Here is a 25,615-nt window from a genome sequence, read left to right as displayed (position 1 = left end):
ACATGCACGAACAAGGCGTTGTTCATAGAGATTTAAAAGTTAGTTTTATGACTTCGGATAACGCCTCAGTTGCTCTAAATAGGTACCTCATTGTTTCAGCCCGAAAACCTACTGTATTATAGCCCAGATGAAGATTCAAAAATAATGATTAGCGACTTTGGCTTATCGAAGATGGAAGAGTCTGGAATAATGGCAACTGCTTGTGGTACACCAGGATACGTAGGTAATGCAACAATAGCGACTGAAAATTCTAGAGTTTTGTAAATGTTCTTTTTAGCGCCTGAAGTGCTTGCACAAAAGCCTTATGGAAAAGCGGTTGATGTATGGTCTATAGGAGTAATTTCTTATATTCTTCTCTGCGGTTATCCGCCGTTCTATGATGAAAACGACGCAAACTTGTTTGCCCAAATCTTAAAAGGTCAATACTTCAATTCCGTTGCTGAAAGCAATATTTATTTTTTCTGATTAATCTGATTGTTTCAGGTGAGTATGAATTCCATTCTCCTTACTGGGACGACATCAGTGATTCAGCTAAAGAATTCATCTCCCGCCTAATGACTGTGCATGTAGATCAAAGATTCACATGTAAGCAGGCATTAGCTCATCCTTGGTAAGTCATGAAAACATCCAAGTATTTATATTAATACTGCTTTTAGGATTTCAGGAAATGCTGCTGCTACTAAGAACATTCATGGTACTGTTTCGGAGCAGTTAAAGAAAAATTTTGCAAAATCCAGGTGGAAGGTAAGTAGTTTATGTTCTGTCATTCAAAGCAACATACATGTTTATAGATGCTTGATCTTAGTGAGATTTATTTATGCAGGTTTGGCGTAATTTGTTTGTAATATTTCAACTTATTTCCCAGAAAAGTTCATTTATTATTAACAAGAACGTACGACACATTTTGGCATGCAGTTGGAATAGGTTGAAAAACTTTATTTTTTTATTTGATGTTTTTTCAGCAAACTTCAATATATGATACAAGCGGTTTTCCTCTCTAACAGCCGTTGCATGCAGGGTGACGATTTTAGGCAATCGGCAATTCACAAATTTCCCGGGAGTGCTCACGTAGACGCATAAAATAAGGTCCCAGATCTCAATCCGATATGCTACAGTGTGTGTTATATTTGCGTGGTCTATGTGTGGCCTGGCCTGGCTTGTAGGGCGACCATTCCGCCGACGAGGTGAAATCCGGAAAATGGGTCCGGCATTACAAGGCGTTTGGGCCGGAGCGGAATCCTGTTGGAACGTTCCATCCGCATCATCAAAGTGCTGCTGGTCCCACGGAAGTACGACGTCCTTGATTGACGTTGATTTTCACCCTCTGTTCCATGAAAACGAAGGGGTGTTGTTCCAGACGCAATTTCCAGCGGAAACCATAACGGCCGTTATTTTGCTATGTTCGTCGATGGCCAATGTGCCGCGAGCCTCCGCAGACCAGCTCCTATCGTTCTGGTGATTGTGGGCTTGTTCAACGGTGGACAGCTTCTCATCCGTGAAGAGGATTTTCTCCCACTGAAGGGGAGCGTGGCGACGAAGAAGACGTTTGCATCTTTCAAACCGTACGCGCTTGTTGTCGTCGGTGACGAGCTGAACTTTTTGGAGCTTGTAGGCCTTGAGATGGAGATCCTCTCTGGCTATTTGGCGGATTGATTCCATGGTGACCAACCTGAGAAATCGCAATGTCGCCAAAAAAAAATAGATTTAAAAATCGCCGGTTTTGGCGCCAAGTAAATTGAAACGAGATAAACCAATAAAAACAAAGCGGAACGGTTTAAATCAAGCAAGAACTTTAGTTTTTTTAACAAGTTGAATTGAAATTATATATGTTTACTTGTGTGTCTAAAATATATTAATGAGAAATTGTCGCCAGCATAAGCCAATTTGGCGATAAATTACCACACCTGGTCACCCTGATTTATTCCCGATTTATATCAGTCTCACGCGCGATTTTTCTCATGGAGACCCTCGGATTTCGACTGAAACGTTGTCGGACGAGCTCCCGATTCTTGACGGTTCTGACGGTGCGCTTTCTGCCGCTTTCTGGGCGGCGACCAGTATGGTCAAGCTCTTCAAACCTCTTGAGCGTTCGTCGGACGTTAGATTTGTCGATGCCGAACGTTCGCGCAATATCAATCAGACGCTTTTTCAATTCATGTAATGCCAACATTTTTTCTCTTTGGTTTGACATCTTCATAAAGTAGCTTAAAAATGTCGAATAAAATTGAAACAGTACATATATGTAGTATTTTTAACGGAGAATCGAATAAGAACATTAAAACCTTAAGAACTTAAAAAGTTTCAGTAAAAACTTAATAAATATTCATGTCACATTCGTAACAATTTCGTTGCCATTTTTTTGTCACCCGGTATTTTTTCGAGGTTTTCGTTCCGGTTTTCCTATTGAGGACTATAATAGATAGATACTATTGAGACACTACCAAGGTGACTAAAAGTGTAGTTAAAGATACCTTTATGTTAAATTGGTCTGATATTAACTACTTCCAACTGATGAGTTAACGGGCATTTTTTTCGGTTGATCTTTTTCAGGCATTTCAAAATGTGGTATGCATGTTTTCGATTAAATCTAATGAAAATTCCCTAAAACATTTCAACTTTTCTGATCATATTCTTATCAAATAGTGGCCGATCTTCTCTGCTCGTAATTTCTGTTTCCGAATTTCTTATTGAAATCAAAGAGTTTTTCATTTATCAAAAATGTGTCAGAAATTCCTCTATTATTAATTAATCGGCAAATAGCTAGCTAATACGATATTACATGTTTTAGTTATCCTTAGAGATCGAGCCTTGGTTTTGATGCAAATCCTGAAAGTAATGTTTTATTTGGCCATGTGATGTATTCGTCAATATTCGAATATTATAGGTCGGAATCATACTCCTTGACATGTCGCCTGTAGTTAACCATCTTTGGAGCGAACATTTATTGGTCGGGTGACTAAAACACGTATCTTCAGCATTATATACCATAAACACCTTTTTCGTATCTTAACGCCAGGTGCTACCTAAATTCGGTAACTAGTTATAACGCACTTGCCTTTTAAACATTGAACCAATGATTAAGTTATGGCTTCAGATTTTTTTAGCTGAGATTTGTTGTAAATTTTAATCCTATTAATTTACTGCATGAATTTCGTTTAGAGGTCTTTCTGCTTTTCTTCTCTCTTGTCCACTTTTATTTTACTTCTTTACGAATTTTGTCTTTGTACGTTTTTTAGTTCTCACAATATCAGTAAGGTTTTACCTCATTATTCTGCAAACCCTATGCAAAATAAATCAAATTAAATGAACACTGTATGCAACCAATCAAAAAAATATTCTCCTCATATTCCGTTTTAACGGTCTCATTATTCCTAACAAATGCAATCATTTCTTCATGCACAGGTACGTCACTCTTCTATATTAAATTATGTGGAGCTGACGTGCTTCCTACCGATAATAAGTATTTATATATATCTATCTATCTATAATAATATTCTCCGCCTATCAAATATAAATAAGTTTTAACAATACTGATTGCATGTATGTGAAAACCTTGGGGGCTGATATGTACGGCAAATTGAAAAATAACTGACGAAAAATAAGACGACCCCACTTCATTTATAATAAACACATTAATTATTTTATGCAGGTTGTTTTTAAAAACATGTCAATTAAAAAATAATCGCAAAACCGTAGCCATTATTTTCATTTTAGAGTCCAAACTGCTTGTGTAGCGAAAAAATACAAGTAATGTTCCTTATATAGAAGAAAGCAGGGCATTTTACAGGGGCGTGCATTTTACAGTGGTCCATGGAAACAGGGGAAGCACTACTTCCCCTAGCATTCCTTAGAAGTCGACCAACCGAAAGTTTTAAGAAATTGCCTGATTATTTTATTTTATTCATTTTGTAATAAACCGTAACATTCTAACTGAAAGGGTCGAACCTCCATAACAAATGAGGCATTGGCAAAACGCGTACAAATCTTTAGGGTAGTAATAAGCAGCATACGCAGTTACATACAAGAAGCAAGAAAGATGCTGTTTTTAATAAAAATGGCTGGAAAATTTTCATTCAATGAGCAAGTTGATATCCTATTAGTATTGGGGCAAATCATTTTATCACAAAGACCGTACGTTTCGTCGTTCATCATACGGCAATCTTTTTTTGGAAAAGGTCAGTGTTAAATTTTTGAGCCCGTTTTTTTTTAGTTTCTTTCTTGCGTTCTTCTGTTTTGTTTTCTCTGGTGTCGTCTGAACTTTATAAGTCTTGAAGCCCATCTTGGTTTTGATTCGACGTACGCTGCTCTCACGCCAATATACTTTATTGTCCATTTTCCGATTGGATAACTTAGGATTTTTCTCCAATTTCTCGACAACTTTTTTTCACTGTCTGTCGGCGTGTAAATCCGCTTTTCCTACCCGAACTCAGTTTTCGGTTCACATTTAAAGTTTGCTTGAACAGCTTGATAAGGTTGGATACGGTCGTTCTAAGTTGCCATTTTTCGGTGGGTACACGATGAATTTTCTTAAAAATTTCGAATTACTAATTCACGCACTTCTAATTCCGCTATTATTTCTCTACTAAAATATATGTACAGTTCGACGCTTAATACGTCAAAATTATTTAGATGTTGTAAGGAAGATGATTCACATGATCCACACACACCTCCTATGATTCGCATTTTGTTTTTTTGATTTTGTGAAGAGTTAGAACGATTTTTTATTGTTTCCGACTTAGTCCTTACTTAGATTGTAGGCAGTGGCTCTGGTACTACTGTAAGTAGTAGTCGTAAGTAAAATGTATTTAAACATTGGTTCCCTTCTTTCAAATTTCACCGCACGCCAATGGAAACCCAAAAAAATTGTTGGACAAAAAACAAAAAGCAAACTTCTTTAATGCAAAAGGTGCGTCTTTCGTAGCTATTAATCCCAGGTAAATTTCGTTAAAACAATTTCTTGTGTTTAGCAGCAGTTTATTATTTTGCGTTTGATAAGTTAAATTTCAACTCCTGCAAATTCTTAATGGGGCATTTTTGGACTATCGTTTTTATAGCATGCTGGCAGAGCTGGGCAAATTACTTTGAAAAAGTGTTTAAATACAATTACCAAATACTGTCAACATTAAAAAAGTAATTAACTACTAATTATTAATTAGAATATGCCGGTAATTGGTTAACAAATACTTTTAGTAAAGTATTTAAGAACACACACTTAGTTTGAGTTAGCTAGTTACTTAGTAATTAGTATTTAACTTCTCAACTGCCGTATAGTACAGCAACATCACTGATAAATCATATATGTACTATATTTACCAAACTACAAAAAAATATATGTTTTTAAACATTTAATATCATTCAGAAACAATACATACTTAATAATATTTACAAAAAAAACAGAATACGTAGCATATGAACTTATGAAATAGGATAACAATCAGACAAAAACTAAAAGAAAAGGTTAAAATGTATTATTTAATACCAATTACCATTAGCTTTTAATAGCCCTAGGTTTTCAAAGTTTTTGTCTGATAGTGCATGGCGGCTAAGAGTATTTATAAAAGTGGCATAAGAAAATATTCTCTTAACTGGTGCTGAGGAAGGTAAAGTGGTATTATACCACTTTCTTAAAAATACCACTTTCACTAGAGGATATTTGTCCAGCTCAAATCTGGGATCTTGCAGTTATTGCAAAGCTGGCAATTCACTAAGCCGATTTGAATCATAATCATTGGCTGATGTACCCAATTCTTTGTCATCAAACTCAAAGAAGTTCATGTTGAATGAAGAACTCTTCTTATCCAGTTCTGGAAGAGGCGTTTTTCGACTTTCAGCTGTCTCATTAATTGCCTTTACAATTTTTTTTTTAAATCATCTTTTAGCATTTGTATTTTTTTCTTCCATATTCCATATTAAATTTACCTATTTTAGTTTAAATCTGGGATGGGTTATAGATGCAATAAGTGCATCTGTCGTGTCAGGATGTAAAACCAAAAATTTCTCGAATCTTCTGGACACACACTATGAGGCATTTACAACGGAGTTCCAGAATCTAAATTTTTCGGTTTTTAGATTGACCAACTTAGATTTCATGCTGGCAATCGTAGGATTAACTAATCCAAAGTAATTGTTTTTTTAACGTTGTAATATATCAATTGCTGATGCAATTAGCTCTAAAATTTTTAGATATTCCGATAAATAATCAAAGTCAATCTCGTTTTAGACGTTAGTCCTTATTTCTAATTTGCCATAGAGAATTGTAATTTTGTCTTTAACTTTCAAAATTTGTTTTACCGAATCATACTGGGAATTCCATCTGGTTGCCGCTGGGTAGCTTAAATAATGACCCAGAACATCTTTTATTATTTCAGCTGATTTTGGTCGTCCTGCTTTATTCCGTAGTTGGGAACATTTATTAAGAACCAGAGCGTGCTTTGATCTGAGTGATGGAGTTTGGTTTATGAGTTTCATAAAGTCTGTTGTTCCTATAAGATTACACGAATGCGTTACGCTACGATGATGTTTAGGCAAATTAATTTGGGATTTTACAACTTTTTTCTCACAGCTTTCCATTATTAGTTCTGTGTGCGAAAAATGATCATCAGGATAAGCCATTGTACTATCAAAATCCGCACATGACCCGTCTGCATCTACCTCAATCTAATTATCGCCAAGTGAGTTAATGAGAACTGCTGGTAACACTCCAAAATCTTGAAAAGCCTTCACAGGTTGGATGCGTTATTGCGTGGATGCGGGGGGCATTTATGAAAGTATTTACACAAAATTTTCAAATACTACTTACTAATTACTTATAGAAAGTAATTGACGGTTCAATTATAAATACCATTCTTAAAAAAGTAAAATACATGGTATTTAACTACCAAAAAGTATTTAAATACCAAAAAGTAATTTAATTCCTAACTACTTGCCCAGCTCTGCATGCTGGCCAATTTTTACACGTAGAATATGAGGTTAAAATAAGGCTCTTTCGTCATAAACACCTTGTTTAGAAAATCAAATGTATATTTTTGTACTTTTTAAAATGCATAAGTACTAATACTGTGTTTCTGGTATTTAGCAAGCTTACCACGCAACCACTGTAATACAAAAAATGAAGAAAATGGCCCTCACAAATAATAGCAACCGAAGTCCAACGCTACAAAGGTGTATTTCCGAAGCTGATAATGGGGCCTGTGGATGCGCCGATAGAAGTTAAAAGACGTCGTCTTTAAAATTAAAGCTTTCATCCTAACATCCAACAAACAATCTCGATTAGAATCGCTCTCTTTTTGCGAAATTAATTTTGGTTCCTGTTGAGTGGAAACTCGAATAAAACTAGGAAAAGTGAGGATTTTTGTAACTTAATAGGTCTTCCCTAATTAATTTCCACTTTTGTGCAAAAATTACTTAATTACTTAAAATGTTCAATCTTTTCCAAAAATACGTTTTGTATAATATTTGTTAAAGTTGTTTTAACCTGTAAGTAGTTGGGGCTGCTTATTGCCTACTTGGGTTTGAATGTACAAAGTTTTATATATTTTTTGATGTACACAGTATAAAGCCGTTTTGTTTGAATTAAAAGGGGATTTTACTAGCACTACAAATCCGCTGTCACTAGGATTTTTTCCACTTACGAATTGTAAAATTGTGGTCACTTCACTGTGATATAAAACTTCTTTTCGCAGCCGGTGAAAGTTACTTAAATTCCGCATACATTACAAAGACCATACACTAGTAAAACATTGAAAACGCGCATTTATCGAAATTGTTTCTAACAAGCAATTGAAATATGTTGATATGAAACGAGTTTCGGGTATATCTAAAACAGTACTTCCAGAATTCTAATATCAACTCACTTTTTTTGATTCGCATCAAAAATACTGTGTACCGTTTTATATATGACCCATTTATGTTAAGGAGAATTGAAAAGTTTAAAAACGTGTTGAGATGTTTCAAAGTTTAAAAGGTCGTTCTCTCTGTTATGTATATTTATAGACTTAGAATTAGTGAAAGTATACTTAATTTCTTAATGTTGCTTCATGTAGTGAATGTTGTGATAGTGTTGCAAAGTTTGCCAGTAGCAAAGTTTGGAATCTCAGTTCTGTTTACTCTAGTATGTTGAATCTCAAAAATATTGATATTTCATTACTTATGGCAGCTTGCAACACTGCTTATCATGATACAATTTTTCATGACAATCATTATAAGTATGCCTCGTCTAACATTTTCCAGAACAGAAAACATCCTGTTTGATATTGTTTACTTGAATGTGATGTTCATTGCAATAACAGCAACTCCCTCTACGAGCTTTTATACAGTGTTTCAATACTAGAATTAGATTACTGAATACTTATGGTTCTACAGAGTTCATTTGCCTTACCTTCAACAAAGTGATCAATGTTCTCACACTGCATTTAACTAATGTGATCGAATTCGAATCTTTTGTCTAACTTTTAGTTTTTAGATTTAACAAACTATAAATATAATTATACTTACCCATCATTAATATTAGCGTTTATTTAGTAGCTTTTTAGCATCTACAGATTGTTTTTATTGGGGTTTTTCTATTGCGTATAATTTTTTTAAATACAGAAATAAAATAGTTGTTCCTTGTCAACGTTATATTCAATAATGATAGGATGTAAAAAGGGTGAGTAGTTTAATGATGAGTTTATACACGAGAATAAGGAATAAGGTTGAAGGCGTATTTCAAAAGTTTGTTACGCATCAGTCCATAGAGGTGTTTACAAACCGAATAGTGCCCAACGCTTAAGAAATTAGCGCGTTTAACTTTAATCCGCCAAGTCCGAGAATTTATGGTTTTCCAAGAAGGCAACTAACTTGGTTCAATTATTTTGATACACTAGACGAAGTTTTTATACTCTTTCGGTTAACAAATCCAGTCGTTTTTAGATTGTTAGAAGAAATTGGCCAACTTCTAGATTATCCCAGTAGCATATAAATAACAATCCAAATAATTCGTTTATTTTATGAGTAGCAAAATAACGTGCGAAATTATTCGTGTTAAAAACAATTGTAATTATTATTATTAGTTATTTTTCACAGAAATAACAATTTATCCCTTATAAACAAAACTTTAAAATCTCTTCGTTTTTATGCTTGTATGCTCATTAAAAGTGTACCGCAGATTTTATGGGAATTCATCAAACAACTGTATCTAAAGCTTTTAAGAAAGAATCTAATTCAATTGCAAATTTAAGGACAAAATACATTAAAATGCCTTCAAATGAAAATATTTATCGCACTCAAAATGGTTTAGTCCAAATTGCTCGCTTTCCAAGAGTTATTAGAGCGTGCTCTATTTTGTGATGTGTAAAATGAAGTATTTTGAAATCGAAAGTCGTATTTTTCAATTAAAACTTAACGCGTTAAAAAGTATGGACACTGCTTCTGATTGGCTTTGCACTACACACGATTCAACAATTTGGAATAGGTAGTTGCAGATTGAAGGCTACATTAGAAAACTGCGAATTTAGTAATAGTGTTTTGCTTGGTCACTAGAGAACTTATACAACTGAATATTAATTCAAGTCAAGTTAGGGTATGTTTACTTTTATAAAATCGTTTCGGGATTAAAGTCGCTTTAATTTTGTTCACGTTTGTAATTTAATATGCAAGGAAGTTCTGCCGGTCTTCTTCGCTTCAATAACAAATTTAGATATTTCGGCAATGAGACTGCTTTCCTTTTTCCATGATACCACGGTTTTTAACTACGTACGAGTATAACAATAACAACTCGCAACATACATTATCCAACTTTAGTCAGACACAAAATGTTCTGTTCTGTTAACTTTAAATTTGGCAATTATCGAAAATAATTATATATTTTTACGGTTGCCATATCCGTACAAGGTTCTACTAATCCACCGCTTAATTTCAACGGTTTATAGCAGCTGTGTTCTTAAACCAGATTAGTTCTTAGACGCGTTTAGTTAATCGGGATTAAGGGGGTTGACCGTGCATAGTTCCATAAACCAAAAAGATCTATAACTTCTTCAGTGGACCAATAACCAATAATTTTAGTGTACCAATTTTATATGAAATAAGCTTTTATTGTCATGTCACCGCGATAATGTTGACATAAACATACACACACACATACACATTGTTGATTCGCTGTACATAAAATAGTATTGTTCCTTATTCTGCTTTATAATCACTTCAAGTGGCGTTATACCTAAAGTGTTTTTCGTATGCCTTAAGTCTTATCCTTATTCTCGTGTATAAACCCACCATAAATGGTTGTGCATTAATCTAGATCTTAAACCACCACCAATTAAAACGCCACCCTTTTCGTAACTATAAATAACCCTTTGCATTTATTGCCGCTTAATCATCACTGTTCATAAAACTTACAAATTATTAGCTACTCAATATGTAAAATTAGACATTTAAATTAATGCAGATATTAACTTCGTAGGCTTGTTTATAGCAAACCTGCGGTGCCAACTGAATTAAATGAAAAACACATTCATAATGATCAGCTAACAATTGGTACCTACCCGTATTGTTCCACATACAACATACATATTTATAATACTATATAACTTGGTACTAATCATTATTAGTACCAAGTTATTTTTATATACACAATTTTGAAGCACGACATTGCATGAAAAAATATTTTACATGTTTTTATGTAAATGTGATACAGGAATAAAATTTGTTGTAAGTATAAGACGTGGAGTTTTGGGGTGGGCAACGAAAAAAAAAACTGTTTTAAATTAGAACTTTGAGCTTTATTTCAATAGGGGTACAAACAAGTTAAAAACTTCCCTGTTTATATAAAAATAAAAAAATTAATAATACTTATATAACACAATTAAGCAAATGAGTTTAAATACTCACCAAAGTTTTTGGCCACAATAATTTAAATTGAAATATTGCTTTTCAATCATATTTCACAATACTAAACGGTTTTCTTATAGTACACGGCGTATTGCCAAAAACTTATTAATAACAATAATACAAAACAAACATTGAACATATTTTTGGAACATTAATTTAAGTTGAATAAATTTTTGGAAGACTTAAACTAATGTCACATTCGGCGGCGAAAGAAAATGGTTGATCGATTTTTGTCTAGAAGCTGTAAATACATTTGATATTTTTAAATTTCTTTTCCTTCCAAAGATCTAACATGTAACAGATATGACAAACCGCCCACGACTGCAAATCCACTTTTTTTTAACTAAATACTGTAGATATTGTAGAAAAATATATCGACTAGGAATAGTCTGTATATTACTACTGGCTTTTAGGAACTTGTGGATGATTAAGAATAACAAATACTAGTTAAAGACGTATAACAGTAAATAAAATCTTTCTGAGTAGCTGCTAAATACTTTCAGAAATTAACACAAAATTTTAAATGCTGTGTGCTGAATTTTTGGCGGGTAACTGATCAATGTGGAATAGTGCAAACATAATTATGCCAGATTGAGTCCGGTTCAACTGTGATGAGTTATCGGAAGGGTAACATAATTTTGATCCTATTGACGGCTTATTGGAATATTAATCAATAACTGAAAAATATTTATGATTTTTGTTAGATCACCTGATTTTTTCCTGCAAAACAGTACGTACTTTTTTAGCTGAGATTAATCACAAATATTTCAGTTGTTGATTAAAAATATTGCTCGGCTCTAGCAGTTATTAAAACTAATCAGTCGATTGAAAACAAATATAAATAATATTAAAATTTGGTAATTCGATGGTTGTTCTGGGTAATTCAGGCTAGTTGGCTAAACAGCGACAATCTGACCCGTAAGAAATTTAACCGGTCTTATCAGTTTCATTATTTTCAGCAGAATTGCCGTTTGATTCCGAAACGGGTAGCGTTTCAATGCTACCATTGTCGCCATCGGCATCGCCGCCCGTAATTGCTTTTGGCATACTCAGATATCGTGACCAGTCGCTCCATACTGGAATACAAGAGACCACTTCTTCCACTAAGGATTTCTTTGGAGGTCCAAAAGTTTCGTTTTTAACGGTTTTCTGGTAACACGAAGAGAAGATGGTCCGAACTTTTTGTAATCGTTGAACTCTTCTATAAAATATATAATTTGTATATATAGCATAACTACTACTTAAAGTCACTAAAAATTTAGTAACAGTAATTCAATACGAACTATAAATTGTAAAATTTTGCACATTTAAAAACTAGACGACTCGATTCGCTGCGATTCCAATTAAATACAGGCCACTGGGTTGAAGTAATAAACATTTTATTGTCAATTGGCTCCTAAACGAAGAGGTTTTTAGAGTCATGTGAAGATCACATGTTTTGTCTAGTATTTACTAGAGTTGAGCAACAAATTATTACCTGTAATTTTTTCACAACGATTAATAAATCGCAATGACAATCTGTGACGAACGTAAAAATAAACTGTGATCTAAAAGGTGATTGACCCAAACGTGATATTAAAGAGCGACTTATGGTTTCACTGCTAACGCTACTATTGCCAGTCGCGTGTAGTATCACATGTTGCACATGTGGCCTGGCGACAGAACGAACCCAAATAAAATTCTTTTGTTAATGAAAGCTTGCATTCACGGGTTCCCGTGTGCCTGAATTATATTAATTTTTTTAGATAATTTCAACGAATAGAAGAAAGCGCCTTAGCGCCACCAAAACCAGAATGCTAGTATATTTCAAGAAGAACGAATGGGCTGGAGACAGTTATCATAGAGGGAAAGACCAATGGTAAACGACCGAGAGGATGACCTCCGACGCGGCTGGGTAGATGGAATTTTGCATGGAAATCATTGCACACGGACTGCAGGAAGCTTCTCTTGCAGGTCAGGATAGAGAAATATTATATCAGTAAATAACGTTTTTATTGATAGCATTTGATTCAATTTCATTTTTTGTTCATCCTTTACGTTATTTTATACTGGTATAAGTGGTGTTCACTATTGACATAAAAATGATATGTCCATTACTGGGATATCCGCACTGGATCCGTGTTTCTTATTTTTTTTCGTAAAAATTTAAGCTTAAAACTTAAGGTTATGCACTACCATGCTCAACATATTTTTAGTAGCGTTTTCTAGACTGAATTTCTCGGTATTGACCAATAAAATTCAGTAATTGCTGTGAATGTGACTTAGGCAACAATGTTTTCGAAACGCAAATATTAATACTTGAAATGTGAAGTTTCTGTTAAAATATTCAAGGGCTACTTACAGAGGTTTGGAAGAGTATTCTTTTTCCACGCTGCCAGTATCGCCGATTATTTCCAAACTTCCAGTGCTTTCAGTGCGACGTCTTCCACCGGCTGGCGGAGTTCGTATTTGGCTTGGACTTGTTGGAGATGGCGTCTTGCCACAGCTGTAAAAACCCTTACTTTAGCACTCAAATTAACAATAAATTCAAGTTTGATGTACTTCATATCCTCGGAGTCACTATCATTCCGAAGAGGGTCCGTAATTTCTGCAGTAATCCTTTTATTAAAATAGAAAGGAAAAAATCAGTTAAAGTAGAAAAACAATAAACAGTATTTATTATGCCATCAAAGAATCTTAATTTTCATACCTTTCGTCTGAGGTATCAGAAGCGTTGGAATCCGTAGAAGTTTCGTGGGCATCTAATGGTGCTTCTGGATCAGTTGAGGAAGAGCGGCTACCCTGCACTGGTCTGAAATGTTCATGTATGAAAGAAACATCTAGTTCGCCAAAGTAAATCCTTAGTAAAACAAAATTTACTTACGCATCACCTTCTTCAGCGGTCAGTTCCGATCTGCTCTCACCCGAACATCTTCTTCTGCAAATAATAACACCTTAAATCTTTGAAGCTCCATTTTCTCTTAGATAGAAACATTACATTGCAGAGTACTTGATATCACCTAAATGACGTAGAAAATCGAAGCAGAATGCCATAATTTCCTCGGTTTTATAGAGCCGGTTCGACAAGTGATGACCAAAAAGATACCAGTCATAAGCCAAAGTAAAATAAAGAATTTCATGTGCATTCAAACTACGATGGATTAAACCGTCTGCCCAGAGACTTAGGCGTATTAAGCTTATGAATAAGGGGGTTCTATCCCATCCACTGATACAGTGAAGAAGGAGACCAGAAGAATCCTCCTGTTGAAATAAAACGCAATTAGCATGAAGTTTTTCAAAGATTTTTCAATAAATGATCCAACCTCTAAGCGATTCAAAATGTACTTCATATAGTTCTTCGTAATGCGAATCAAATCCCACTTCTTGTATTGCTCCCACGAGATCCCAAGACCTCTGTTTATATTATCATCTGGAACTGATATAACCGCATCGTTTAACGGACTTTCCCAATCATAAACTAGCCCACGAGCTTGATAATTTGCATCATGATAATCTTTAAAAAATTCACAGCCAGGATAGGGCAGACATATTAGATCAAAACTGGAATAGCGTGCAGCGTCTACTTTTTCAGAGGCACTTACACTAAAAGGAAAGAAGAAAATCTTTACGTTCGATGTTATCTTTCATTAAAAGTTTACTTACCAAAGAGAATGCTTGTACTTTCTATTTTCTACCATAATATCAACAATGGACTTAACATTATACATCTTCAAAAGCTTAATATCTAAATTACGGAGTTTATCACAGATCGTTTTCACCTTAGCATCATCATCATATGGCTCAGACCCTGCGGTTTCATCTTCATTGGAGCTCATTTCCAAACCTTCGTCTGGCCACCAGAACTCTTTAACAGAGTTCAGTAACTCATAACCAGCTACATTAGACAAGCCAGTACGATAGCACATCTCAGGTTTACTAGCCAAAGTGGAAGATCGGCAAACGTATTTCCCATTGAATAAAATTACGGGAACAACAAACCGTTGACGACATCTAAAAAAATATCACTTGCCACTTCGCTTCATACTTATAAATGTGCAGCTTAATGGGATTCAGATGGCTGTCTTTCGAATAATATGCCATAGGCCTGAGAATAATTTATTAAAAATTATTTAATTTTGAAAGAAACATCTTACCTGGCAATTTTCGCACCTTCGCACAATTCAGCTATTTTGGAAAGATCTAAAGTGACAGTTTCAACCTCATCTGTGTTCTCAAAAATAGTGGTAACGCTGCGAGGTGATTCCATAATCGGAATTATTTCGGGATATTGAGGACACAACTTTCCAAGTTTGTTATCAAGTTTGACAATACTGTAGTCCTTCTCCAATAGTTTAATTGAGTCACTCAAATATGGACGAGGCTAAAGGAGACAAGTACATATTTTGTAATCTTTTATACCGTAAAAGATCACATGAGACATCACATACAGGGTGACCCACATTTACGCAGTATACTTTCATTAGCGTGAAGTTTTATACATGAACAGACAATTTTGAGGCATCTGCAACTTTTGAAATATTAGTTTGCAACAGAAAAATTTTTCGAAAAATAAATAGCGGATGAATAGTCTACAAATACATAGAAGGAAAAATACATATTTTTGAAATCAGGAAAAAAATTCTATTAGCACGTCCAAAATATATAGGGTGTTCCATTGAATAAAAATATTGTCAAATTTTGAAAGTTCCGTGTTTTATAGTGTCGTATAAAATATGAAATTAAACAACTTTTGTGTTGGACACTTTCATATTTTTTGAAAAATAATCGTTCTACGTGGTGTTAACTTATGAGAAAACACCCCGCATGTTCAAAAATAGAATAAAAACTGCATGACAACATGGTCCCTGAAACTAACCGTTTTCGAATAGTCAAATTATAGAAATTAAAAAAATATATTTTTAACTCGTGTGAAAACATACAAATTTTCTCTAAAACCGTTCACATTCGAACTTTTTACTATTGCCATTTTGTGTAAAAACCAAGAGCCTTTGGAAATCTCCTTTCAAATCGTCCATTTCGACAATGGCGTAGAAGCTAGGGGCAAAATAATTTGTCCAATTGTGTCAAATTTCACTTATCATTCAACGAGCTCCAATCATTGGTAAAATGTGTGCAAAAGTTCCCTTGTCTATCTCAAATCATTTATGAAATATCGAACAAATAAAATTTTAAAACGGAGTTATGCCACTTAAGGTTTGGTCACCCTGCATATCTTGTTCATTGTGTATTTCAACGCCTTTTCTTTTGTGCATATACTCGCACTCACGGAAAAAGTAGAAATATCTCAATTTTGAATAAATGACTGAAAGTTATTGTCTCTATCAAGTTAGAGAATAAAGGTAATTTTTGGTACCATATTCTATCGTAAAAATTAAAAAAAAAAACAATGATTGATAATTAAATTAAAAAACGCCACGATTTTATTCTCTATTAAAACTTAAAATATACCCACTGTCTCGAGCAAAGGTACGTTAAATGAAGGCGTTGAAAAAATGATAGTTGAAATATCGTAAAACAAACTGAACATGTCGGACACACAGAAAAACCTAATGAAATGCACAATCCAGAACCATCAAATTGGAGACAAAGCTGCTAGTTGGTGATAAAAATCTGTAAATATAATTTCTATTTTTTCAAAAAGACAACACCGACAAAGCCTCTGACTTGGAGGAACATTCCAGAAAACCATATAATTTTTTATTTGACCTTTATTGAAGCAACCGGAATGTTATTTTTTACCATGCCCTTTAGCATTCTTTGCCAACTTTTAGTCGCTTAAACTGATAAAAAGCACGATTAGGTATGAAATGAAACAGGCGGAACGTATTTTGAAGACAAAAAGGTAACATTCCGGTGTCTTCTTTAAGATAAATATGAGTAAGATAAATATGAGACATGTGTAATACATACAAAAGTCTTACTCATTGATAATTACCTACTCAGCTAATAACCGTTCTTACCTCTGAAGTATACGTTGCTGTTGCATCGTAGGTGTTGGTCGAGAAGTGTTTGAGAAGTTCGTTTATTTCCTTCTCCGCGTATTCTGGCGTTATATCTTCGATAACCTCCATTTAAAAAAAATTCTAAATATTAGCAATGAAATTTCGAAAATAAATTAATTTTTGGGTAAACCGTTCTGTTCAGCCAACACTAACACATTAAACCACATCAGTGAGTTAGAAATAAAATGTCTTCTCTAGTTCACAGGAATCTCTGAAAAAAAAGACATTGAAATTTAAACAATTTTACTTTACTTTTTCGTTGCAAACAATGTTCGCTAAAGTTATTTTTGAATATTTTTGGTAATTCTTTACAACACTGTTTGCGGCGGCACGCGCACGATACTCGCATACTGGTCAGCCATGTTGCCGAACTGCCACCAAAGTAGAAAATCTCAATGAAAACAAAAAAGTAATTCATTCAAGGTTGAAAACTTACCAGAAATACGTCCACACAGGAAATAGTAGACGACACTAATTAGCTCTCATACATGCGATTGTGCGCGAAATTTAGCCGTAAATTAATTGTGTATGCAAAAAAAAAACTGTTTCCAGTTTTGGTTTTTCCATGATGTCAATGAACGCGTGTGAGTTCTTAATCTGTTAATTCAAAAAGTAGTGAAAATATATCATCTGGAAATTACTAATTATTATCAATTTTATATTAAATAGGCCCGGTTGCACAAAACCAAGTTCAACGATGGTTCAACTGAACCGTCAGTCACCGGTGAACCGGAGTTCAATTTTCACGGGTTGTACCACGCCGATCCGAGCTCGGTTCAGTTGAACTCGACTATTCAATTTTTTCCTAGGGTTGGCACTTCCCAATGTCGGTAAAATGTGGTATATTTGGTTTTCTTTGATTAGCAACTATGTTGTCAGTCCAGCATATTTGAACTGAACCACATCCACATGGACTGATACTGGATTGATTGAAGCGTATAAGCATTAAAATATATTTTTCTTTACTTCAGTAGATTCAGTGAAACCTTTCAATTATGGAAGCCATTACAAAATCCGCCCGGTCTACGAATTTTACGTCGAAATAAGAAACTATTTTGCTGGCTTTAGTCAGAAAGTATAAAGCACATATCGAGTGTAAAAAAACAGATGCAAACCATAATAAAATATATATTTTTCATTTTCTCTACTACGATCTTCGTAACTTCTTTCGATAATATAAATCTAAATATCTAAATTTGAAATTGCGATCGTTTCATTGCAGGAAATGATTTGGTCGCTCCCTATATACTGATGATCTTGTATTTAAAAATGTTCCTAGGAGGTCCCGAACGTCTTCATCGTCTGTTAGTTCATCCGACAGCTCCATTTTCACAAAAAAAATGTTTAATATTTATAAACTATGTTATGTAAACATAAAATTAACACCGTAAACACCTTTAGGTTATGATATGACAGTCTCGGCACTGAACCACGGTTGAACGGCCGATTTCAGTAGTACAACCGAAAATTTTCGTTGAACCACGTTCACCGCTGAACTGTCGGTTATCTTGGATTGTGCAACCGGACCTTAGAGTTAAGTATAATAAATGATTGGTTTACATGAAAAGGTTAAGAAAGTGGTAATATAGTACTGGCAACTGCGCGAAAAAATTTTGACTGGCCCGCAGGCGCAGAGCTGAACCATCATGGCGACCGTTGTTTTGGAAATTGGTGAATTTCAGAGGGTGAAAAGTGATGGGAAACGGCATTCGGTCGAAAAATGTAGAGGAAAAATGTTGTTTGTTGCGAGATTTTCTATAAGGTGAGCATAGTCTTAATCGGCAAAGCGGCGATACTAGTACCAGACCGTGTTGTAAAGAATTACCGTCAGACTATTTTTTATTCTTCAACTCAACTTGCTGCTCATTTTATCAAGTTACTTTGTATTTACAAAAGGTTTACCTTTATTTACCATTAGGAAAACATAAACTATCAGCAGCTATCGACAAAAGTAACTAAAAAAATTAAAAATACACCAAACCACAGAACATCTGTTATGTGCAGCGTTGCCAGACCAAGAACTTCGAAAGCGGTAGAATAGATAAGTAAAAAACGGTGGATTTAAAAAACTTAATTCACATAAAATTAAAATAAAATGACGGAGTTTTATCACAGCTTATATATCATATGGTATACAAGCTGTGGTTTTATTAATTTGTCGAAACTTGTCAAATGAGAGGATAGATGGCAGCATAGCGTCGGGCGTCAGGTGGAAAATTTTTGAAGTTTCTACAACGTAGTGAAACTCCATTATTATATGTTTTTTGTCTTAGGTTTCAACCTTATTGGATCACCAGCCACCTCGAATTATTTGGCTTTATTTATTCAAATATTTTCTACCCTCAGATTTTAGCATTGGGCGGAGTTTGTGTCGGGAGGAGTTGACATCCTTTCATAAATAAGGTTTCTAAAGTATACATGTTGCCTAGTAACTTTGGACCAATGGGAGATCGCGCGGGAATACGTCACCAGTTTGCCAGTTTAAATTATTGAGTCTTTTAACGTTGAATTAGCCGACATTTCTAGAGTTTGGTGCTCGCAATTTTGGGTTTGTTCTCATGATTTAAACGCCCAGAGCGTTTGCATAGTGTACGTTTTAGCTAGCATTTGCATTTTTATTTACAACTTCTGCCTACTAAGTCGTAACCACTTTGGTATTGCAGTTTCGACATCAGATTCGAGGGCTTCATGATGCTGTAGCATCACTTATCTGCAAGTAAGGGATTTTTTTTAGAGAGAGAATTTAAATCTCCAAATACGAAATTCGCCATGAAATATCTCCCCATTTAAATGGATACATCCCAATTAAATTTTTGCTAAAAGCTGGTCCTTTTCTGGCCCTTCCACGAACAAGGATTTATCGGTCTCAACAAGGGACTCGGGAACCGATGCAACTTGAAGTTCAGCCTTGGGTTTCACCAAATCCAACTGATTGTAATTTACGACTTTGAATTTATTTTGATCGGGAGAATAATTTACTTTCAACTTCTTATTGGGAACTGAAGAACTCGTGTTAGCTAAAATACGGCGTCGATGCCGACTGGACAAATCTATAAAATCACATGTTAATTTTTGGTATCTGGGCAAACAGTAGAAAATAGATAAAAACGTATATATCTGTTCCCTTACCTTGAAATACTCAAATCGTGGAAGGACTCTAAATTTCTACTTGTTAACGATGTTTTAAAGTAATAACTGAAAATCCTCAATGCACAAACGAAATGCAAATGAACAAGAACTGGCGTCTGAAAGTACCCAAGAAAAATGACCTGGCCTGGCATTTGAACATATTTTATTGAGCTAAGTTTTTACATCCTTCCTGCTGTTACTTATCTACGAGTACTTATATCTAACATCGTTAGAGTGTTTAACACTATGTAAAAAATGGCGCGGAAGTCTGGGAGAGTGAGTTCTGACACCCTCCTTGGTTGTTGTCCTTCAGCCTTTTCGTTATCTCGTCGTATCGATCATTCTGGCGAAGGACAATTGGAGGAATTTTTGTCCTCGTTTTTTCCGGTTGCTGCTGGGCGGCAGGGGTGGCCTGCTTTTTCTCCCGACTCGACTGCTGGCTTTCTCTGCATGCCAGCTTTGCGCGGGTCCCTCCTTACGCGCTAGCCTGTGGACAAGGAATCCGTATTAGCATTATTGTCGTCCTCAATGGAGGTCATGGGCCTGATTCGCTTTCTCTTTGCCTCTTCCGCCGAGGCCTTGCCTTGGGGGCTGCCGGGGGAGCTGCCGCCTCACTCTCACTGGAGGAGGTTGTGTCCTCCTCCATCTCTTCCTCCTCGTCGTCTATTTTGGCTTCGTGGCGGCTGGCCTCCAAGAACGTTTCCGCTCTTGTCGCACGGTCCATCCAGTAGGCCACCTTTTCATTGGAACACTTAAGTTCCTCTAAGGTTGCCACCAGCGCCTCAAACCTCCTCACGATGTCTTCCGCTGTGGAATTTTATATAATGTTAAAAGTGTGGTTTGCTGGGTTTGGACATTTGCCAGCTTGAGACGAAATAAATTAACTTATTGATCTCTATTTACAATCCTGCATAACCGGAGTAAGAGGATTCTGGCAAAAAAAAACTTTTTCGAGGAAAACAGAAAATATTTTTAAATCGAAGAAAACAAAAGAATGAATAAAAATATATATTAACTAACAAATGGAATAAGACTGCCTGTCAGCACAAAGGCATAAAATGGTTAGTTATTTTATTGACCAAAGTACTGAAACTAAAATGTCTTAAAAGATAATTGCTTTTAATAACAATATAACTAAAATATATCAAACACGCTGTATGTATACAAGTATTTTTTAAAGATATGTCTTGTTCATTTTGCTAGACCTCACTAAGACAGTAACAAAGCAGCAAACTGTTTCTATAGAGGCAAAGGGGCAAATATCTCTACATGCTATGTTGAAGCTGAACGATAACTCGAATTCTCCTAATTGTCCCACCATTACTGAATAACATTTTTTTAAGGCGTATGGAGACTTTTTGATAAAAGTTTTTCGTCCAAATAACATTTAATTTTTAATTGTTCAAACAAATGGTTTCAAATTACTTTTTATATTTTATTATTTTATTTATTAAAGTGCCGATATTTCCTTGAAATATTTTTTCTAATTAAATTGAAACAAAATAGCAAACTAAGAAAGAATACTAAAACATTTCTGGTGAATGGAGACTTTTTTACAGACTATACATCAAACCATGTATGTGTGACACTAATGTCGTGACACTGTGGCCTTTAGTCGTCCAGAATGACACTGTTGTGGACGACATTAATGTTACCGTGTGAACACCAGGTTTTATTGTTAAGTGTCGTTCAACTTATCGCGTCGTAAGAGGCGGGGTGTTGGATGGCGCACATTTGGACACACAGAGCAGCGTCAGATAGTTTGACACACAGAGCGGCATCAACACAAAAGTGTCACACGACGCAGTGTTACCCAAACATAGTTTACGACTTATAACCCTGGAAAGCTTTTCAATGGCATTGTACAATTTACAGCAATATCAGAATTGGCTTTGGGCATCACATACGCTTTGCAATAGAACAATAAATAATTAATAAAAATGCCTTTATTTGCATGTAACCAAAGAGAACTACAAATATTATAAACATTTATTCGGATAATGATAAAATACTAGTAACTAGACATAAATATTGATGAAACGATGTACCTACGTGTTTGCTTTATGTAAAATACTAACATGGCAAATATTAGTAAGAGAAATCTTTCACAAATGAATCAATGTCGATAACAGCATTATAGTCCGAATATTATGGTGATAAACTTATCTGATACATAGTTAGCTGAAACATTTCAAAAATTCTTTGACCATAGTCACATAAAGATACGACTTCACAATCTTGATAAAACATTGAAACTGGAAAAAAACAATACCTGGTTAAATCTGGCATAGCTTCTGTGCTGAGGTGAGGCCAAAAACTGACTGTCTTGTTGAAGAATATACCACTGTAAGGAATAACGTTTTCGATGTCTTCCATTCGATTGTTTATTGTGAAAAAATAAAATTTGTAATTTCTCAAATTGTTAGCTTTACGTCGCATTTCCAGCAACTCTTTAAGTTGGTGCATAATGAGATGTAAATCTCTAGATCCTTCTTCATACAAAAATACAGGTTTCTTTGTAGTGTGCTTTGGAGAAAGTACATAATTATCTCTTTGCAATAAGAACGACTTAGGGAACGTATACATGTTACTTGTCACAATATGAAATTCGGTATTTACAGGAGCGCTTTGTATATTATCATGCAAGTACCTTACACTAGAAAATATTCCGCCTTGGTGAAGAAAACCATAGAAACCAACCAGAAATAAATTAATTATCAACCATATTTTAAAGAAATTTATTGAACAGGTTTTCTTGCTGATGTTATTAGATTGTTCTTCAATAGTAGTTACGGTCCCTAAAGCATTACAATAATTTGGCAAAACACTATCGCCATGAAGGTAAATCAACGGAAATATGAGAGGAATCAGGAATCTCGGTTCTTGATGCGGAAACGTTGATAATACGACAAGCGGAGTAATAAAGCTAAGGATCATCAGCATTTTTATACTTCTGATGGATGGCAGCAGTTGAAGTTTTCCACAAAAACACCTAAAATAAATTGAAATATTAATAGTTGAAATGTTTCTTTGTAGAAGAATGTGGGGAGTTATAGGTATAGCTTACTATACCTACTGCAAATTAATTTCTCTCGTTTTTATGTTTTGTGGGTATTATTTAAATCGCGCTCGATGAATTCATTTTTCTGAAATTAATTTTAAAAGATGGATTAGAATTCTTACACGTACAGGGCGAAAAATTGGTCGCAAGTAGAGCCCTCTTTGGTGAATGAGGAAATTACAACACGTATTTCATTTGTCAACTGAAAATAGGTAACGTTACAAAATTTCAAGTTTCTATCCTTGATGTTTTCAGAATAATTGCAAAAAAACGAATTACAATTACTAGTTTAAACTATTTTTTGTCAACTTTTGGACTTGCAACATTGGCTACGACTTGACGTGTATCGATCATTAGTGCCGTACCTGCATACATTTCAAGTTTCTTCTTTTACTATACCAACCTGATTTTATTTGGAAAAATTATTTGAACGGGAAAAAAACTATATGACTTGACTGTGACTCAGATGACATTTTAAAAATATTTTCTTATTGCTGCTAAACCGAATTATTTCAGAGTGATCACTTGAAGTGTAGATAATGACTTCTAGCATAAAATTAGACCTTCTCGTTGCCATAAATAACCATCAACCTCAGAAAGACATTCTAATTTTTCTTACTTCTCCTTATTTTTGTACTCCTCCTGCCAAAATAGCAGAAAATGTTTTAGATAAAACATTATCAGTTTTTGACGTACTACTCGAATCTGCAGTGAATTGATGTGGTTACTATTTGAAATGATCAAGTTGGCCCCTGCCTAGCCTACAAGAACGAGTTTTATTTCTAACATGACCAAACTTCCATTTGTATGGGATATAGGCTTAAAGCCCGTGTCCCATGCATCCTTTTGTACGATGATACGATGGTCGAAAGTGTTTCTATTGGTTGGAGACGTGTCAATTCGTCCGTCGTCGTACGAATTGACAGATCTCCAACCAATAGAAACACTTTCGTATCATCGTACCATCGTATAAACGGATGCATGGGACACAGGCTTAAGCCATTGACCGGAGATTTTTGTATTTTAGAGCAACTATTCTGAGAGATATTATAACTAAGCATATCTAAAAGCGTATATAATAACAAAATAATTAAAATAGTTTTTAATTACTCGAATGTTGCTAATGCAAATAAAATATAATTTTTGTTTTATAGAAACTAAAATAAAATATTCGTTTTAAACAAACCTGAAAATATTACTTTTAAACTAAATATCACAAAACGCTTTTGGTAACTTAAAAATATAATAATGAAATAATACTGTGCTCTTGTTCTCTAAGATCGTTTTTAGAGTAATTGTTCAATAGTATATTGGCAAGATATGTAATGCATATTTCGAATAAATATTTTTGGTCTATGCCGCATTCCTGACAGTTTTAAATTCGGATAGACACTAAGTGAATAAGAACCGTTTTGAATTTTGATTTGAAATCATTCTTGAAATTATCAAAATCCCCAATATTATCAGCCGCATCCAGTCGTTTTTGTCTTTATTTCCCTGTGCTTTTGATAGATTAATCTTTGTTCTGGTTCGGTTCTTTTAGGCGCAATTTGTTTGGTCAAATATTTGGGTTGGTTTGAAAATATAGATGGGAGAGCATTCGCAGTAAGTCTCGTTCGATCTCTTGCTAATACTAATTGAGAACGGTCCTTCCTTTCTGCTCTTGCTCCCGGATTATAAAACTTTCTTCAAAATGTTTACTGGAAATCACACAAAATTTTGATAATTTGGTATAAAATTTTCCAGTGAATTGTTTGAAGCCATTGCTGCTTTCTTTGATCATCACGAGGGAAATGAAATACTGTAGTATATTCTTCTCCGGTATAGTTAGATTTACATCCAGGCATACAACAACGATCTGGCATGGTTTTTAATCTGGCTTCAAATTAAATCGCCTTTAAATAAAATCGCCGGGTCCTGGCGACTAAATTGTCGAGCGTCAAAAGTCGCCCGTCTGCGGGTGCCCTTAGGCTCTATGTTAAACGTATCCGAAGCAATAGTTGCCGGGTAACTGTATCCTCGTGTAAAAGGGCTCTTAAAGGCTACAAAGTGGTAAATGCTGACCCTAACCAGGGTCAAATTACTGTGTTGGCTAGACTTCCGTTTGTATTATAATAGTTTTGTTTCTGGCGGAGTTACCAGTTAAAAAAATATATCTTACATATACGTTGACAGGGTTGGCTTGATTTTTTTCAAGTGATTTCAATCATGATTTTAATCATGATTTAAATCACCTGATTTTTTTGGAAAAAATTCACGATTTAAATCAAAGTTCATTTTTTCAAGAAACTTTATATATACATATATACATAAATATTTTCACTCTAAAAATATAGAACAGAACATAAATAATTCTAAGAAATGAAAATCAAAATAGAAAACGGTACATGTGAATTTAAAAATTAAATGGTATTAATGGTAAACTCAATAATACTAAAACGGAAATCAATTCTATTTCTTTTCATTTTCGTTATAAAGTCTGAAGAGGAACACTAATTTCCCTCCTTTTTCGATTCCCAATCTGTTCCTGATATCCGAATGAACAAATCCGAATGTG

General features: G+C 34.6%; 3 protein-coding genes across 4 annotated transcripts in view; 1 reads left to right on the top strand and 2 right to left on the bottom strand.

Moving 5' to 3' along the window:
* LOC109537170 (calcium/calmodulin-dependent protein kinase type 1) overlaps nucleotides 1-7,123 on the top strand; it is a gene marked incomplete in the record, with an annotated part of 24,008 nt that extends 16,885 nt beyond the window's left edge. Inside the window, 6 exon segments of the mRNA XM_048661479.1 lie at nucleotides 1-38; nucleotides 100-223; nucleotides 278-418; nucleotides 484-610; nucleotides 657-744; nucleotides 963-7,123. Of these exon segments, the coding sequence (XP_048517436.1) occupies nucleotides 1-38; nucleotides 100-223; nucleotides 278-418; nucleotides 484-610; nucleotides 657-744; nucleotides 963-1,001 (557 nt within the window).
* Nucleotides 7,124-10,735: 3,612 nt separating this feature from the next.
* Nucleotides 10,736-18,844, bottom strand: LOC109537168 (myotubularin-related protein 14). The gene is made up of 11 exons (XM_019903766.2): nucleotides 18,771-18,844; nucleotides 16,827-17,079; nucleotides 15,000-15,226; nucleotides 14,509-14,856; nucleotides 14,169-14,448; nucleotides 13,844-14,106; nucleotides 13,730-13,783; nucleotides 13,556-13,657; nucleotides 13,408-13,464; nucleotides 13,208-13,351; nucleotides 10,736-12,067 (listed from the first exon to the last, which is right to left on the bottom strand). Exons 2-11 carry the CDS (start codon nucleotides 16,935-16,937, stop codon nucleotides 11,794-11,796), a joined length of 1,860 nt encoding a protein of 619 aa, XP_019759325.2. The 5' UTR covers nucleotides 16,938-17,079; nucleotides 18,771-18,844; the 3' UTR covers nucleotides 10,736-11,793.
* A 3,081-nt stretch (nucleotides 18,845-21,925) lies between these two features.
* LOC109545779 (GPI mannosyltransferase 4) overlaps nucleotides 21,926-25,615 on the bottom strand; it is a 6,170-nt gene continuing 2,480 nt past the window's right edge. For both annotated transcript variants that reach the window (XM_048661477.1, XM_048661478.1), the window contains exon 3: nucleotides 21,926-22,989. In XM_048661477.1, coding sequence (XP_048517434.1) covers nucleotides 22,146-22,989 — 844 coding nt within the window. In that variant the 3' untranslated portion in view covers nucleotides 21,926-22,145. The remainder of the gene's footprint in view (nucleotides 22,990-25,615) is intronic.

The sequence above is a fragment of the Dendroctonus ponderosae genome, unplaced genomic scaffold (genome assembly GCF_020466585.1).
Source record: "Dendroctonus ponderosae isolate FM_Combo_2020 unplaced genomic scaffold, Dpon_F_20191213v2 Dpon_F_20191213_1, whole genome shotgun sequence".
Lineage (NCBI taxonomy): Eukaryota > Metazoa > Arthropoda > Insecta > Coleoptera > Curculionidae > Dendroctonus > Dendroctonus ponderosae.
The sequence above is the reverse complement of the archived record's forward strand: the minus strand, read 5'-3'. Positions and strand labels throughout refer to the sequence as shown.

Bases quoted from the DNA above. Each gene is read 5' to 3' on its own strand.
- LOC109537168 (XM_019903766.2), bottom strand. From the start codon at position 16,937: ATGGAGGTTATCGAAGATATAACGCCAGAATACGCGGAGAAGGAAATA. The intron at 14,857-14,999 runs GTAAGATGTTTC...ATATTTTTTTAG, and splicing joins GAAGGTGCGAAAATTGCCAG to ATGTCGTCAACGGTTTGTTG. The intron at 13,465-13,555 runs GTATGAAAATTA...TTTTAATAAAAG, and splicing joins TCTGATACCTCAGACGAAAG to GATTACTGCAGAAATTACGG.